Below are 15,283 nucleotides of genomic sequence, written 5' to 3'. Positions count from 1 at the left end.
AGCTAAAACATTTCAAGTGCTACTCAACTGGCTTTAGATAAGCCAGTCCTTTATTAGTATATAAGTGCTTTGTTAATAGTTCTATCGAATACAAAGAGTTACTGCTTGGACTACTAGCACAAGTACAATCAAGTACTTTTACTTTTTTTGATTAATACTCGGTCAAACTCCCGTCCGGAGTACAATAATTCCTGTATTGTATATGAACTATGAATTATTGTACTCAGGAGGGGAGTTTGACAGAGTATTACTCAAAAGGTACACAGTAAAAGTACTTCATTGTATTTGTGGTAGTAGTCTAACAAGTACGGAGTCCAACAGTGTCAGTTTTATTAACAAACTTATGGTAAAACATATTTTTATCGCAAATATAGCACAAAAACATGCATTATTTTACTCTTATACTAGCGTCAGTGCCGCTTCTCGGCCGATCACCGTAAAGGCGCACTCACAAATGAAGAGCTGCTGATTTGACCAAGCAAACGCGAGAGGCGGCTGAGTTGACCGCAGTATTCTCCTGCACTCCGACAGGACTGAGCACTACATCGAGATTAAGATTAAACATTTGGGAACACACATATACCTATGGAGTTGGCCAGATGTGTGTAAATTACTGTTCATTTGAAAACAAATGCCGGCGTCGGACATTTCACAAACACACCAAACACACACACAGAGCGGAACTGAGCACAGCACAAACACACACCTCATGCGCCTCGTGGACCGGACATCTCCTTCATAAAACGAGTAATGGGGGGAATAATCGGGCAGTTCGATGTGTGTAGAGGTGTGTGTGTGCGTGTGTGTGTGTGTGTGTGTGTGTGTGTGTGTGTAGAGGTGTGTGTGGTTAAAACAGCAGCCTGCAGTTGCTCTTTAGCTGTCTAATGAAGGTAAACACAGCGAAGGCTTTGTGTAAAAGGCTCAGCTTCACTTCCTACTTGGCGAACCCGTAACTTTCTCGTGCGCACAAGAAAGTATATCGTGATGAGTAAAACCGTGTCAAAAAAAAGTATTTAAGTATTCAGGTTATCAATAACTATGTAATTTAAGTGCATGAAAACACAATTTGTTTTGATCTTGTACCTTTGGTCCACGCGTAGTCTGGTGTCGGTGGGGGGTAGCAGCAGCTTCAGGGGGGGATCCAGCTCGTTCAGCTCAATAGCAAACTTGGTGAAGCCATAGTACTGCTCAAGGTCTGCTGGCATTGCATCTAAATTCAACATAAATAACAACCAATGCATCAGGTACAGTCAGAAAGACATGCATTGCAAAAGCGCTTCTTGCATTCTTATAAAAGAAAATCATACTTGCTCTCCAGATACATTTGGCTGAGGGAGGGTCTCCACAGAAAACAGCTTCCTGCCACTTTCCAAAGAGTCTGTGGATGACCTTCCCTTTGTTATCCGTGATAACTCCCTCCACCTCATTCACGCTTGAATTCCAGTATTTGGCCTGTGAAAAGGATTGACAGTTGGAGAAGAACTTAGTTTTAAGCTATTATAAGTGAGCATGAATAGACAACTTAGCGATCACAATCATGTCCTCTCGCAGTCAGCAGATGTTGCTGTTGCGTAAACCATACCGAGCCCCAGCTGTGTGTTGCCAAGCTGCTGTGTTTAATGGCAGATAAAGACGCATAATGAGTTCTGACGTGTCTGGACTTGCTACCCTTCGCAGCTTCAGGAGGTCTTTCAAATGGGCACACGCTAAAGCAATTAACCTTCTCCATCATCCAGTAAAGGCTTCCAATCATCAAACACTGAGAACTGTAGTGTTCGTAGAGGAGAGCATCATCTCAGGTTTATGGACTAATGAAGGTACAACTGCATTTACTATTCTTAAGGCGACAACATTATTATTTTTTTTTCTTATTTTAAATCACACTCCATGGGGCGCACAGAGGGATGTCTACCAACAAAAAAAACACATAGGGAGTTAAAGAGAGGAAAGAAAAAGCGCTACATTATGCAGGAGCTGGAATGTACTTAATTATAATGGCTTTTGAATCACTATATTTTACGTGGAGCAGGTGTGACATCAACCCTTAAGGCCTTTAAAAGCCTTTTTATTTGAAAGATGCTTCATATGCCTTGTGTTGAAGCACCTTGCAAAGAAGAGTAGTTCAGCCTTTAGTTTCATATTTCCAAATTAAAGAGCGCATTTGTTCTGAGAAATGTGAACAGAAAGCTTTTGTGGCTAAAGAAAAAGTTGTTGATAGTGGTAATGTGAGTCATTAGGGTGGGTGCATCTCTGCATACAGTTACCAAATATAACTCTTCTTTTTGTCTCACCTTAACAAAAGTGATCTTGCATTGACAAATATCACTGCTGGAGTTTCTGATGGAGATCTCTCCATAATGTTCAATCCAGCGCTGTCCACTGAGAATGTTGTGGATGCAGGACGTCACCTTGTTCCACTCATAGTGGTCTCCAAATCTAGAAACAAAAGGGATTAAAACAGCATTCCTTTTAACGTGACTTGGTAGATATTGCTCTATTATTTGACATGGCCCTTGGTTTGTACAGTCTCCATCTATGAGTCTTAGAATAAATAATGCAAAAGACTCACCCCGGCAGAGTTACATGAGTGGTGCCAACAGGAAGAATCTCCATTGATTTCCCCCAGAACTTGTTCTTACACCTCACATCTACAAAATCAATCAGAAAGAAAGTAATCATACACGTTCAGCATTCATCCTAGAGGGCCAGCCACTGTTCAAATATATTCAAACACTGACAAAGGACCAGATTCATTTCTATATTCGACTACCTTGCCAGAAGATGAAGTTTTTAGACTCTGCGTGGCAAGCTGAGATCGGCGGGTGATGGCTCACCTGATGTTTAAAACAACTGGGTTAGTAAATTGATTCAATAAAAATGCTTCCAGTGCACGCATTACAATTATTATTAGAATACTGGGATTATGAATAGCACAGAGACTGGATTCATGCATACCTGCTCTGCAACAAATGTAAAGCCTTTATCTGGCCGGTCACATTCGTACGTCTCTCCCAGGAGAGGGTTAAAAGGCTTTCCCCCTGTTCTGTAGTAGCTGGATGCATAGCCCGATACAATAAATGTAGCTATGTATACCTGCGCAAAGAGACACGATTACAGTTAGTATTGCCTTTGTGATAATGTCTATTACAGAACAATTTGTGTTGAACATACATTTCGAGATCAGCAGAACATTGAGGTATATCATCTTTATAAAGCACCACATATTATTGGTCATTCACCTCCATGCTGTAAGGAGCAGAGTTACTGTCTGAATACCCGGGCACTTGCACTGAGTCAAGAGCATACATATAATTACTTCCACATCATAATGGAAGGCCAAGGATTGGAGCTGACATCGACTTCAGCTGCTATTTATTTCACATTTATATACTGTCTGTGGCGCTTTTGTCCTTTATAACTAGCTGACTCCACAGGCTGTAGCTCCACACCTCCCACACCACAGTGAACAAAACGCAAGCAAATGACTATCATTCCAAAGTTCGGCGTTGCAAATGTGAGGAAGTGAAACACCCAAAGAGGCACAATCTTGCCATTTGCCTGCAGGAAATCTGTAAAGCAAGATCTCATTCAAGCACTTGGCAATACCTCTGACACTGGGCAGCTGAAGTCACTGGTCTAGAGGAATAAGAGCGGGCAAAGATTGAGTAACTCCTGGTTCTATCCAAATATATACATGTTTAACCTGTTTGTGTACAGATTTAACAAATAGGATAAAAATGTTTATTAAGCTTTAGAAGTGCTGGGTAGTTTTCACTTTAGAGAAAGAAAGCTGTCTCCCTTTTCCTGTCTACAATGTAAGCAAAGCTAAGTTCATTTTCGCCTGGCTTGATAGAGCATCAATCTCATCTGACTCCTGCAAGGAAGAGAATAAGAGAATTTCTAAAAATGTAAAACTATTCCTTAAAAATGTAAGAATGAGTCAACAGTTATTTCTATTTCTTTATGGCTACCTGGGGAAAAAAACATTTCACATGGACACACCCTATGCGAAAGCAGAGTGAGCTCTAAGTCTCTTTCTGGTCCTTGGTGTGATGAAAAGTTTCTCAAAAAAATCAATTTTCCTTTAACTTTTACAGACTAGCTTCACCAAGGGCAACTGCTTTTGTAAAAGGAGGCCCATTATGTGCTGAGAGAGAACATGTGAACCTAGCTCTGCCCACACACTCACACAGAAAAACGGTGTGTTTGCCATCTCACCATACGTTCAAAAGGGTCCTGTGTGTTAGCAGCCCTGTCCAGCAGCTCGCTGTACTCCAGCTCCTCACACAGTCTCTGCAGGGCGTTCAGCGGCTCATTCAGCTGTACAGGCATCGCCACTTTGGACAAGTCTTTGCCGATGTTGTTCCTGAGGATGTTCCACAGGCTGATGGAGCTGTTGTTTGGGCTGGGCGAGGGCAGGCAGGATCTACGCTGATAAAGGACAGTGCCTTCTTCCGCAGAGCCTGGAAACAGATGGCGTTAGAGGTCAGAGGACACCGACAACCTTTTGTGCGGTGAATGCTAAAGTGGAAATATTTGTGTGGTATCCAAGGTATGTCCAATATCTTACCTGAGTTTGGTCTCTCACATTCTGTCTCGTTGCAGAAGTTGTCCATGGAAATGTTGTCACTGATGTCACTAATGTATGAGTCATCCTCCGACGCCTAAAAATAATCCAAACTTTAACTATCAGAAACAATTTTAATACAACCTGGGATTGGGCAGGTCTCTCTCAATATCCTGTAACATCAGCAAAAAAACATATAATAAAATAAAATAGAGATGAACGGTCCCTAAGGACCCGGTGACTAATTTGCACCTGAACTTGCAGTATTTTTAGATTAAAGTAATTAACTTCCATTTTCACATTGCTTCCACTCCAGCTGCTATCTGATCCTGCATGCTGTATGAAGACTCGAAATTAAACTGAAGTGAGGGACACTTGTTTAATGACACATTCAAAAAAAGTGGTGTTAGGGAAGGTAGTTTAAAAGGCATGTTTTCTTTTTGCAACAGCACTGATTGTCACAATGTGTTTCAAATGACAGGTTACAGGGGATAAATCCATTCAAAACCTCTGGCGTGTATTTCTGTCTTGATTGATTTTATCATGCAGATCTTTTGCTCATACAATAGTAGAAGCAAACATGACAAATGACATGACATGACATTAACAATAATTGTACTTTTATGCAACCCTAATTGTCAGTTCAGCTGCTGATAGTGCCAGTTAAGCCTTCACACTTACCTCATTTTCTGAGGAACTAGAAGACAGCAGAACTTCCTGTGCATCGAAGAACTCGGACAAAGACTCTGTGATTGAAGCTCTGCTGTCATTGGAGACTTGATGTACGAGTGGAAGGGATTCATCAGCAGACTCCTGTTTCTAGGAAACACAATGTTCACAGGTATAATTAAGAACAAGAAAAGAGCAACATCATCAAAGCCAGAATGGGCGGCAATCACAGGGAAATTCAGAAAAGCATACAATCACAATGATTGGATAATGTGAGGATTGCAAAAGAAAAATCTCAAATTCAATATATTGGAAGACAGTTATCAATAAAATACATGATCATACATATATGATTGTTTTCACAATATAAATGACAATTAAAATTGCGTTTCGAAATGTATTTCAGTTTCATAGAAGGTTATATATATTTATTAATCGGTGAACTTTGACATCATGCAACAGAGTGCATGCCTCTTTCTTTTTACTACACAGGGACATTTCCATGTGCCATCGTTTGAGTTAAACAGCCATAAATACGCCACAAATTTGAACCTTTTAAAAATGGAAGACTTAAAACTAAATTTGTATAAAAGAACGATCAGTTTTGCAATATATTGCAATCAACCTTTTTTCTAGAGTCTGTATCCCAATATATCACTGAATAATTTGTTTAAATCCAGTCAGAAGTGCACGTGTGCAAGAAGTGTTCACACTAACTCTTCTGTCTGGCAAGTTGTTAACACAAAACAAGATGCACATTCAAACTAAACTCATAGCATTCATATTGTTCTGCTGAAAACAACTCAAAACATGAAACAAATTACTAACGAGAAGTACTTTCCACAGCGGCACACACGCCCCTACATCCTCTGTTATTGCCGGAGCTGATTAATTGGCCTGGAGATAATCTCTGAGGAGGCGAATTAGTTTTGCACCGTGTGTTCAAACACATTTCCGATAAGATCAGCTCACACTCTCTGGTCAGCAAAGCTGATTAAGAGAGTAAAGAGCTTCCTTTGGAGACAATAACGTGAAAGGTAATCTTCCCCTGAGCCATGTGATGGTAAAACACAACCACAGGACTGAGAGGAAGCACTTTCTCATAGCAACATAATGGGAATACAAAAAAATTGAGGGGGCCTTGTTCCCTGAAAAGTTTGCATTGAAGAAAATCACACTTTTAATAGTCATTGTTTTGATAAAAAGGGAGGAGGAGAGCAACATTTGCAGAATTTGGATGAGAGGGAAAGGACAGCTCATTCAGTCTGTGGCAAAGTCAACACTGTGTGGGTTGAAAAAATAAAGACTGAGATAATAATAATCATAGTGATGGTGGGGGTGGGGGGGAGAAGAGTCACTGCATTCCTGCACCAACCTGTACAGGGGCAGTGACATTTATTAGTGTGGGCTCTACGATGTGGGACTCGGCATGAATCTTGCACAGGCGCTCCCTCAGCTCAGAGTTGTGGGCTAAAGCCTGTAAAAATAACCAGTGTAAACATTTTTACATCACAAATCAATTCAATCATTCAGACAATACTAATACCTAAATGTCCTTACTTGAACTGCTTATGCTCACATGCCATTTACTTTTATTATAGAGATGTGTGCATGTGCTATCACAGCAGGCCTATTACTCACTCATTACTGACTCCATGTGAGGTAGGTAGAAGCTAACACCCAGCTGGGTATTTAAAGTGAAGGAAATGTGTTGGCGTAAAGAGAACAGGAGTTCTAAAGCTGTGAACATGTCAGCATGACAATTAGTGTGCAGTCATAAAACATAAAATAGAAAAAGGAAGTCTCATGGTTGGAGGCAGAAGCCACAGTAAACATGATGACCATTTTGATTATAGATATGTTCAGGTGGGCAGACCTCACACCGGCAGCTAGTAATCCCTCAAAGATGCTCAGCAATGTGTCACGCCTTACAAGTGGTGCCGGCTTCTGAGAGGTAAGTCTATAAGAAGGCGGAATATTAATTTCTACTGGCTGACAATATTTATGTGTAAGGGTGTGAGTTTGTGTTGTTTCACATACCGTTGTCAGAGCGTTCTTCAAACCGACAACCTGAGGAGAGGTAGGGGGAATTGTTTCGTGGTCCACACATTGTTTTAATCTCTCTCGTTCAGATGTTAGTGTATTCAGGGTCGTCTTCATGGTTGCATGAACTGTAGAGATGGGAAAAATTGACGAGGGGAGATTCAGTGCGAACAAATTTGCTTTAATTTCAGTGCCATGCAGATCCAGTCACAGTAGATTCAGTCAAAGTCTATCACGCCATGCTTTAAAATGGAAAAAGTGTGACATTTTGATGATCTCCTATCCATTTGCAAGTCACGATCTTTATTCATTTTACCACCCACCTCAAAATAGATGCTTGGGAGGTTATAATATAGTAAGTGCTTGTCATATTAATGTTTCGTCTTACTAGATCGAAACTAGAATCACACATCCTTAGCTTCATCATTTTGAATGTGCATCAATCTGACCTTTTCGGACGTGTAATTAGCAAAAGCTTTATTGTTTATTGATATCAGACAATGATACTACAGATTATTCAATTATTAATTAAATATTTAGTTGTGTTATTGCATTCATTTGTATAGTACTGTATCATGTCTGTATCATCTTTTGTTTCATTTGTATTTTCTTTGGTTTTACACGCTCGAAAAAAATAAATAAACTAAACTAAACAAAACAGTTGAAATGCCAGCAGAAGTGATAGTTGTTCCCCGGGGCAAACTTTAAACTCATTTTACAGGGAAAGTGGGAATTGTGAGACCATTACATAAAAAAACAATTATTCTCATTATGCCATGTCAAGCATCAGGTATCTGAATATAAATGTCAATGAGGAGTAGCAGAAAACTAATTAATACCCCTCTTTCAAATCCAAATCAGCTGGAGGACACGCAGAACACACTATCAGAATCCTAATGAATGTAAACTAAACAATCAGTAATTACCAGCTGCCATTGTCACATCTATTTGCTATGTACAACAACCCACTACCGTTTCTATGTTACATGCAAATAAGACAGCTGTCTGACAGATATATGTGCACTTGGGGAGATATTCCCCTTGATAAAAATGGTGATTTAAGATGACCAGCTCATAATATTTGACTCACAGTTGGCAGCAACGCGACAGAAGTCCTCCTGCAGCTTGGTCACGTCAAAAGCTGAATCCAGCGATTCGGTGTCCGCCTTGTCGTTGGCGAGCGCAGCGGTGGAGAGGTTGGGGTTTGAGGCGTGGAGGCGCACAGAGCTAGAGGAGATGCAGCTCGGCACCTACAGTAGAGCAGCAGGAATACAACTTAGAGGGATTCGTACGAAAAAAGAAGAACGAGGATCACATGTCATTATTAAGATGTGTACCTGCAGAGTTGCTTTGACATCTTTGTTGTAGTTTTTAGTGCGCCATTTCTTTGGAAGTCTCTTTTCCTTTTTCTGGCTGTCAAACGTAGATGCCTAGTGAACAAAAAGATAAAGATGTTCGAGACAGAGTTGTTTTTTTACTTTGAAGGCTCTTCATAGGAAATGGTTTCATTGCTGGCAAAGACTTATCAATGTTTTCTATATTTAGAGGCAAATGACTTGAGGGCAACAAAAGAATTGGTGGAGAGAAATGATAAAAGACAAAATCAAGACAAGTTATTTTGCATTTTGAGTGATCCAGTTTTGGATGTGAGTAAGTTCATTTGCTGCACAGTTTCTCAGGCTTAACGTTGAGTTGCAAGAACAATCCGGCTCTGCATGTGAAGGGGAGAGGAATCAGGAATAAATTGCTGACCTGCAGTGCTTGGATTGATGGAGCAGAATAGGTGCGGTGCAGGACTTCCATACTCTGAAGCAGGTGGTTGAGCTCCAGCAGGTAGGCGTCACACACTGACAAGTCTGTGGAGAAGGGAACATTTCCACATTGAGATAAGAAGGTTGGTTTAAGAAGAGAGTTACATAAAAATAAAATGTATCTGCAATAAAAGGAACAGAAACACTAGCATGTACTGGTTTGGCCATTGAGGACAGACTCTCTCTCTTTACAGACTATAAATGGCTGACGTACAGTAACCTACATCTATTCAGTCAGTGACGCTGATGTTCATAAACAACTAACAAAGTAGCAAAGTACTGCTTGTGGATTGTTTGGTACAATTACCTAGATTCCTAGTTCTAAACATCACAACCTCTCGCTTAGTTGGAGGCTAAAAATGTTGAGAACAAATCCTAATCAATGAAAACCGTTAAAAAAAATAAACCAGTTCCTTTCTTTATAAACAACAATGCCATGCCAGTCCCATCTTACTAACAAATAGGACAGAAGGCAGACAGATTTATTGGTATTAAGTTACTGAAACATTCGATAAATGAAAAAGCTGTACTCACAGAGCCTGCCTTTTTCATTATCAATGACAACTTTACTATAACTATGAGGGTCTGAATAGAGCAGAACACTTCCATTAACACAGGATAATAGGAGGGAAATCCTAGATACATCTCTCAGCCAGTTCACATCTTTATTTAAATATCATTGTATCATCTTTTTTTTTTTAAACTAGGAAACAGGATGGAAGACATATAAATACTATAAAAAATGTGTAAGAAACCCCTCAAATCAGCAGAGTCAGCTCTACTGCCTCACCTTTGGAGCAGTTGTCCATGTCGTCAGATGACTGGAGCCAGGCGGCTACTTTGGCCTGGCTGCTGCAGTTTAATGGGAAGGCTCCTGCAGAATGCACTGTGGACTGTCTGCGCATAGACATGCACTGCAAGGGACAAAAGAACCAAAGGTCAGTCCAATAACAATGTGCTTCCTTCATCAAATCATAAAAAATGGGGACTTGGTGAAATAGATTTTCATGAGCAGAAGCAGAAAGCATCAAGTGAGTTGTCAGAGTACTATGCAGTGCACAGGTATACCTTTCTGATGGAGGCACCCTCCGCCATGCTAGGGGAGTTGGCGGAGGGGTAGTGGGGATAGTAGAAGGACTTGTCAGTAGGGTACATGGCAATCTCATTTTGCCGATAGAGTCGATGGTGGCGCAGCTTGGCAACCCATTCATCAAACAGCTCCTGGGACTTAATCTGGAGAGCAGATACCACAATCAGAAATCAACGAGACGACCCGACGTCAAGGTTAGGTGGAGGAAGCGTGAAGGTGGAAAAACACACAGAGGGACTGTAATTCTCCCTTATCCACAACACATAAGGTCATTTTAAAGTCCTCTCCATGTAAGCATCCGTTACAGAAATTAAAAGGGGGATAATCTGAATAATCTATGTTTTACAGCACTTCCTATCAATCTGTGGGGAATGCTTTCCATTCATTAGCCTTCGCGGTTTACCTTCAGGTGATAAATGTTTTCCTCAGCATCAAGATCGATGCACTTGGCTTTCTTCTTAATGGCCATGACAGAGAGGCCCACGTCAATGCAGCCATGCAGTTTCCCTTTCTCAATCTGCAAGACAAAGTCAACGAACAATGTTATGAATATTTTGGACTGGAATTCATACAATTGTGAAGGGATGCTGTTCTGTTTTAAAATGCAGTATTATACTTTTATTGGCTCTGCGCAGCCCTGCCCAATTACAGCGTCTGGATTGCTGATAATTAATCATGTGAAATTGGCAGGTGAAATGCACCGTGTGATTCCTATCAATGACAACGATATTCTGCACAAACTGTGCTGTTGTATTTGTTGTAAAGTGTCCTTAGTGCAAAGTATTTTTACTGTACAGCACTTTGGCTCGACCAAAAATCGTTTTAAAAATGTGCTATATAAATAAAACTTGATTTGATTTGATTTGAACGAGATTGTGAGTATCTACTGGCACAGATAGATATTTTGGGAAAGACAGCCAATGGTACAAGACACAAAATGTCCTTTGAAATCTTTCTGTAACTGACAACCACATAGTATGCATCTAGAAGGCTTTTGTACTCACATCAGCACTGCACTTTCCATACTTCAGGATGCCCTTGTCCAGGAAGAAGTACCTCTGTATGGAGAAATTAGGACAATGAGCAAATGATCTGCAGCCGGAATGATATGCAACAGCCTGACAGCAAGTCTGAAGTCACGGCTATGATTCTGTGATCATGACAGAGTCCGCCTCTCTTTAATGTAGGTTGTTAATGTCTCTGCAGAGAGATATTTGTCATCCCAGGCTCTTGTCATGCATCATTTCTGTCTTTATTACTCTTTCCCTCACTCTGTTGCGATCCTTCTCTTTGTAAACGTTCCAGTTGAAAGCACAAAGACAAGAAAAGCTCTGACTGCAGGTCAATACTAAATGTTTTACCATGGTTTTATCTCTATTAACTAACAGTCCATCAGCTAATGCAGCTAGGTAGCATTATCCCAGTGAAAGCTTTCAGACAGAGCGTGAGCGGTTACTGACCCAGGTCACATGTGACTCCTCTGTGGGTGAAATCAGCTACTGCACATGCTCATTCAATTAGTTTAAAAGACAAATGAGTCATGTCAGCAGATCTTTTTGGAAAAGAGACCTGAACGTATGAAGTAAAACCGGGAAATGGTAATGATGTTCGATTCTCAAGTATGTCTAAAAATACATCATGATGTCTATCATTCTGAGAGATGAGTAAGATCGAGATGACGTGGGTCAATTAAGCCGCATGTGGTTGATTATACCTTATGCCAGCCCTTCATCGGCCACTTTCTCCTCTTGAGCATGTAGCCCTCCTGTTTCTGGGGCTCCAGGACATTGCTGAAGCCTCCTCGAAGACCCTCCACTATTTCCCAACTGTCCTGTGGGCAGAGGTGGTTTATAAGAAGAGATACAATATAGTTATAGATCACAGTTGCAGTAAGGTTAGGTAACAATAAACAAATCATCCACACAACAGAGTCAAGGTCGGAGTCAAAGCATACAGCAATGTGTGATTGATTAGATTTCTGTGTCTCCTTTAATGCAGTGTCAGTCAGTCAGTGGGAGGCTGTGGGAGTGGGAGATACATTTTATGCTGAGTGAGAATGGAGCTCTATGAGGTGTCCATTTTTTAGCTTTACTTTCAACTCATGATCCCATTTTCAAAATTAGCTTACCTGTCTAATCTCAACTCTTCACAATAATCCTTTTCTGAGATTAGAACGCTAAAATCCAAATCCCTCTGCAAATGGAGAGATTAAGGTGATATTTCATCATAGACTAATCCAGATAGCTTTGTATTTGAGTGGTGAGAATTCCAGGAAGGCAGCATAAACAGGAAGCTCTATAACATCTTTGTTTACACAGAGAATGATGCAGCCTTTAACATGCATTACTTAGCTTTTAAACCTGTTGTATAATGTATGTTTGCTCAAAAGAGAAACCCCAAATGATGTCTTCGTCATTTATTTAAATGTAATGTATTATATTTGAGTACTGTTAAATGGACACAATAGGCAAACATCTCCTTGGGTTTAGGTAGATATTATAAATTCATAAAGTTGCAACGCTTTTTTTAATGATTTCAATTTGCTGATAATGCAGTTTCTTTAGGATTGTACAGTAAATTACATTAATCCCACATGGGAAAAACATTTAAGAATAATTCATATTCACATCCCAAATATCCAAAGGGACTCTTGGGTCTTGGCAGGGGTTTGAGGTGACTCTGTGTCCCTGAATGTTCCAGTGTAAATACATGTCTGGCTAAACAAACTGTATCAGTCAGACGGCTGGAGGTGAGGCCTCTAAAATAAACCCTCATTTCTGAAGGGGGATGGAGAGGGCGGGACTTGTGGTTTGCTCTTTCACTTGAGTGCTCGTCACAGCCCCCGCTGACACACTCACACAGTGAGTCATTGTCACACACTGCCAGTCCATTTTCTTCAAGGTCGAGAGGCCCTTTCAGCGATACAGTAAAAACACAAGTGACAAGAAGACATGTGCAATTACAGGGTTAGCTCTCAGCAAAAGCAAGTTGTAAATTGTCCGGCTGCAGTTTTAAGATGGTTGTAAGATATACTGTATATTGAACCATATATTTGACAAATCACATGAACCTACATTGAACATCACTAGCATCAAATAAATAAATAAATAGTTAGATTGATAGCACTCCTCTTAGTACGGTGAATATGAATCAATGGCAGTTAGCTTACTGTAGCTTAGCACACAGACAGGAAACATGAGGAATGGAAAGACATGTCCAATGGTAAACATTCTGCCAATAACAACCTCTAAAGCTCACTAATTAACATCTTAGATCTTTATTGTTTGAACCATACAATAACAAGTTGTGAAGAGCAAGTTATGGGTTTGAGGAAGTTACTGCTAGAAACAAGTCAGCCTAACCAAACAGTGACGTTTTTACAATTTGAGCTTTAGGGGGGCTGGCTCTTAGAGCGGTTTCAACCTGTCTTGCCTCGATAGGATATGTTATGTTTATAATTTCTAGGCTCCATATTCGTATTTACATCTAACTTAAATATTCAACTAATTGCACATGCTACATGGAAAACTGCTCACCAGACAATTGCTCCTATAGGAGTGAAAGAAAATAGATATATTTAAGTGAGAAACCCTACAAAATGTGACCATACATTTTTATAAATAATATGAAACTTATATCCAAGCTTGTCTCAGGTTTGAAACTGCCCTTTTGATGGATATTTATATTTATTCTTTAGTTTTTCCATGGGCACTGCAAAATACTTTTCAGTCGATGCATTTGCTGTGATGGACCACTAGTGTGACACTAGGGTGTCCTGTGGGCAGGACTGTAATGAAACATTATTACTTTTATTTCCAAACGGAACAGTTGTAGACGGTAATGAATAATGAATAAGTCTGCTGCCTGCAGATAAAGAGAAGAGGAAAATGCAACAACAGTTTGGTAATGGCGCTATTGTCAAGACTCATTTGTGAGTGGGAGAACTACCTTTTAGGGATATGTCGCATATTTGCATTTTCGAAATTCTGAGTATTCTTAAATTGCCCACAAATAGAAGAAATGTGGTCTGAGACAGAGCCAGGTTAAAACATATTTTTTTCAGGTTTGCAGCATTTAGTTATTGCTGTCTAAAATGCAAAGGGAACCTCAAATAGGGCTGCCTCTGGCTTGAATTAATAAAGAGCCAAATAGAGCTTTGTGAGAAACTCTGAGAAAACCACAGGGCCTAATAGCAAATGTTTGTGTGGTTAAGGCATTTACTGTCAAGTCAATCTCCTCCCATGACACAGAGAAATCCCTCAAGGACAGGAAGACGTTGTTTTTGCAGAACAAAAACAGTAAACCAGAAAATATGAATTTGGAGAAGCTAATAGTTCAAACTTTTCTAGTCTTTCATGGCAGTGTGTTGTGTTTTACCTGTCGGCTGTCCAGTTTGGACGAGGAGCTGCTGTTGCTGCGTGACACCGAGGATATCTTTTGTGACATGGCTGCTGAACTGCGATCCTCTGAGCCCATCTCGCTGCAGACTGGCCGCTGCAGTCTAAGGCTGGAGCACCCGGAACATTCCTCTACTGAAAGCAGATGGGCAGGAGAAGGGGTCAGGACGAGACAGGGTGGAGAGAAAGATGGCTTTAAGAGGCAAAACCTTTTAAAGCCTTTTAGCTGTCTCACTGAAAAATGCATTAGGTTATTCAGAGCGATTAGTTTTTCCATCTTCATGTAGAAGAATAGGGGAAGCTGTGCATAACAGTTTTCACGTACGCAAACAAAATGGACAGAAAAGACTTGAGGACATAAATTAGTCTGCAAAAAGATGAGAAAGCAGGGTTGAATAATTTCAGTGATGGATTGTCAGCATTTAGGGAATAATTTAATCGAAAACACACACAGAAAGTGTGTTCATACAGCAAAAGATGAAGTTCCTTCAGATGCTTGCATAAGGTAAACTAAGTAACTACTATCAGCAAAAATTACTTGACTTTTGGCATTTTTCACAAACTAAGCAATGATTTGAATATTTGTAAAAATAGACAGTGATTTATTTATATTTAACTATAGACTGTATTATTTTATATCTGATGCAATGGCATGTAAGCAGCTGATTACAACAACTTAACACACCATTCAATACATCCATGATCA

General features: G+C 40.2%; 1 protein-coding gene across 2 annotated transcripts; it reads right to left on the bottom strand.

Annotated features, from left to right (window-relative positions):
• Positions 1-998: 998 nt before the first annotated feature.
• On the bottom strand, positions 999-14,737 carry osbpl3b (oxysterol binding protein-like 3b). Of its 2 annotated transcripts, none has more exons than XM_010797108.1 (19): positions 14,558-14,737; positions 11,895-12,011; positions 11,185-11,238; positions 10,584-10,697; positions 10,159-10,323; positions 9,881-10,004; positions 9,032-9,135; positions 8,617-8,709; positions 8,370-8,529; positions 7,277-7,407; positions 5,249-5,386; positions 4,571-4,664; positions 4,219-4,463; positions 2,956-3,093; positions 2,771-2,834; positions 2,570-2,648; positions 2,292-2,436; positions 1,308-1,452; positions 999-1,210 (listed from the first exon to the last, which is right to left on the bottom strand). In XM_010797108.1, exons 1-19 carry the CDS (start codon positions 14,654-14,656, stop codon positions 1,014-1,016), a joined length of 2,406 nt encoding a protein of 801 aa, XP_010795410.1. In that variant the 5' UTR covers positions 14,657-14,737; the 3' UTR covers positions 999-1,013. The 2 variants fall into 2 exon arrangements, with proteins under 2 accessions (XP_010795410.1, XP_010795414.1); XM_010797112.1 differs by having other exon boundaries at positions 5,249-5,380.
• Positions 14,738-15,283: the final 546 nt, after the last annotated feature.

Source organism: Notothenia coriiceps, unplaced genomic scaffold (genome assembly GCF_000735185.1).
Source record: "Notothenia coriiceps isolate Sejong01 unplaced genomic scaffold, NC01 NC01_scaffold00002418, whole genome shotgun sequence".
NCBI classification, from domain to species: domain Eukaryota; kingdom Metazoa; phylum Chordata; class Actinopteri; order Perciformes; family Nototheniidae; genus Notothenia; species Notothenia coriiceps.
The sequence above is the reverse complement of the archived record's forward strand: the minus strand, read 5'-3'. Positions and strand labels throughout refer to the sequence as shown.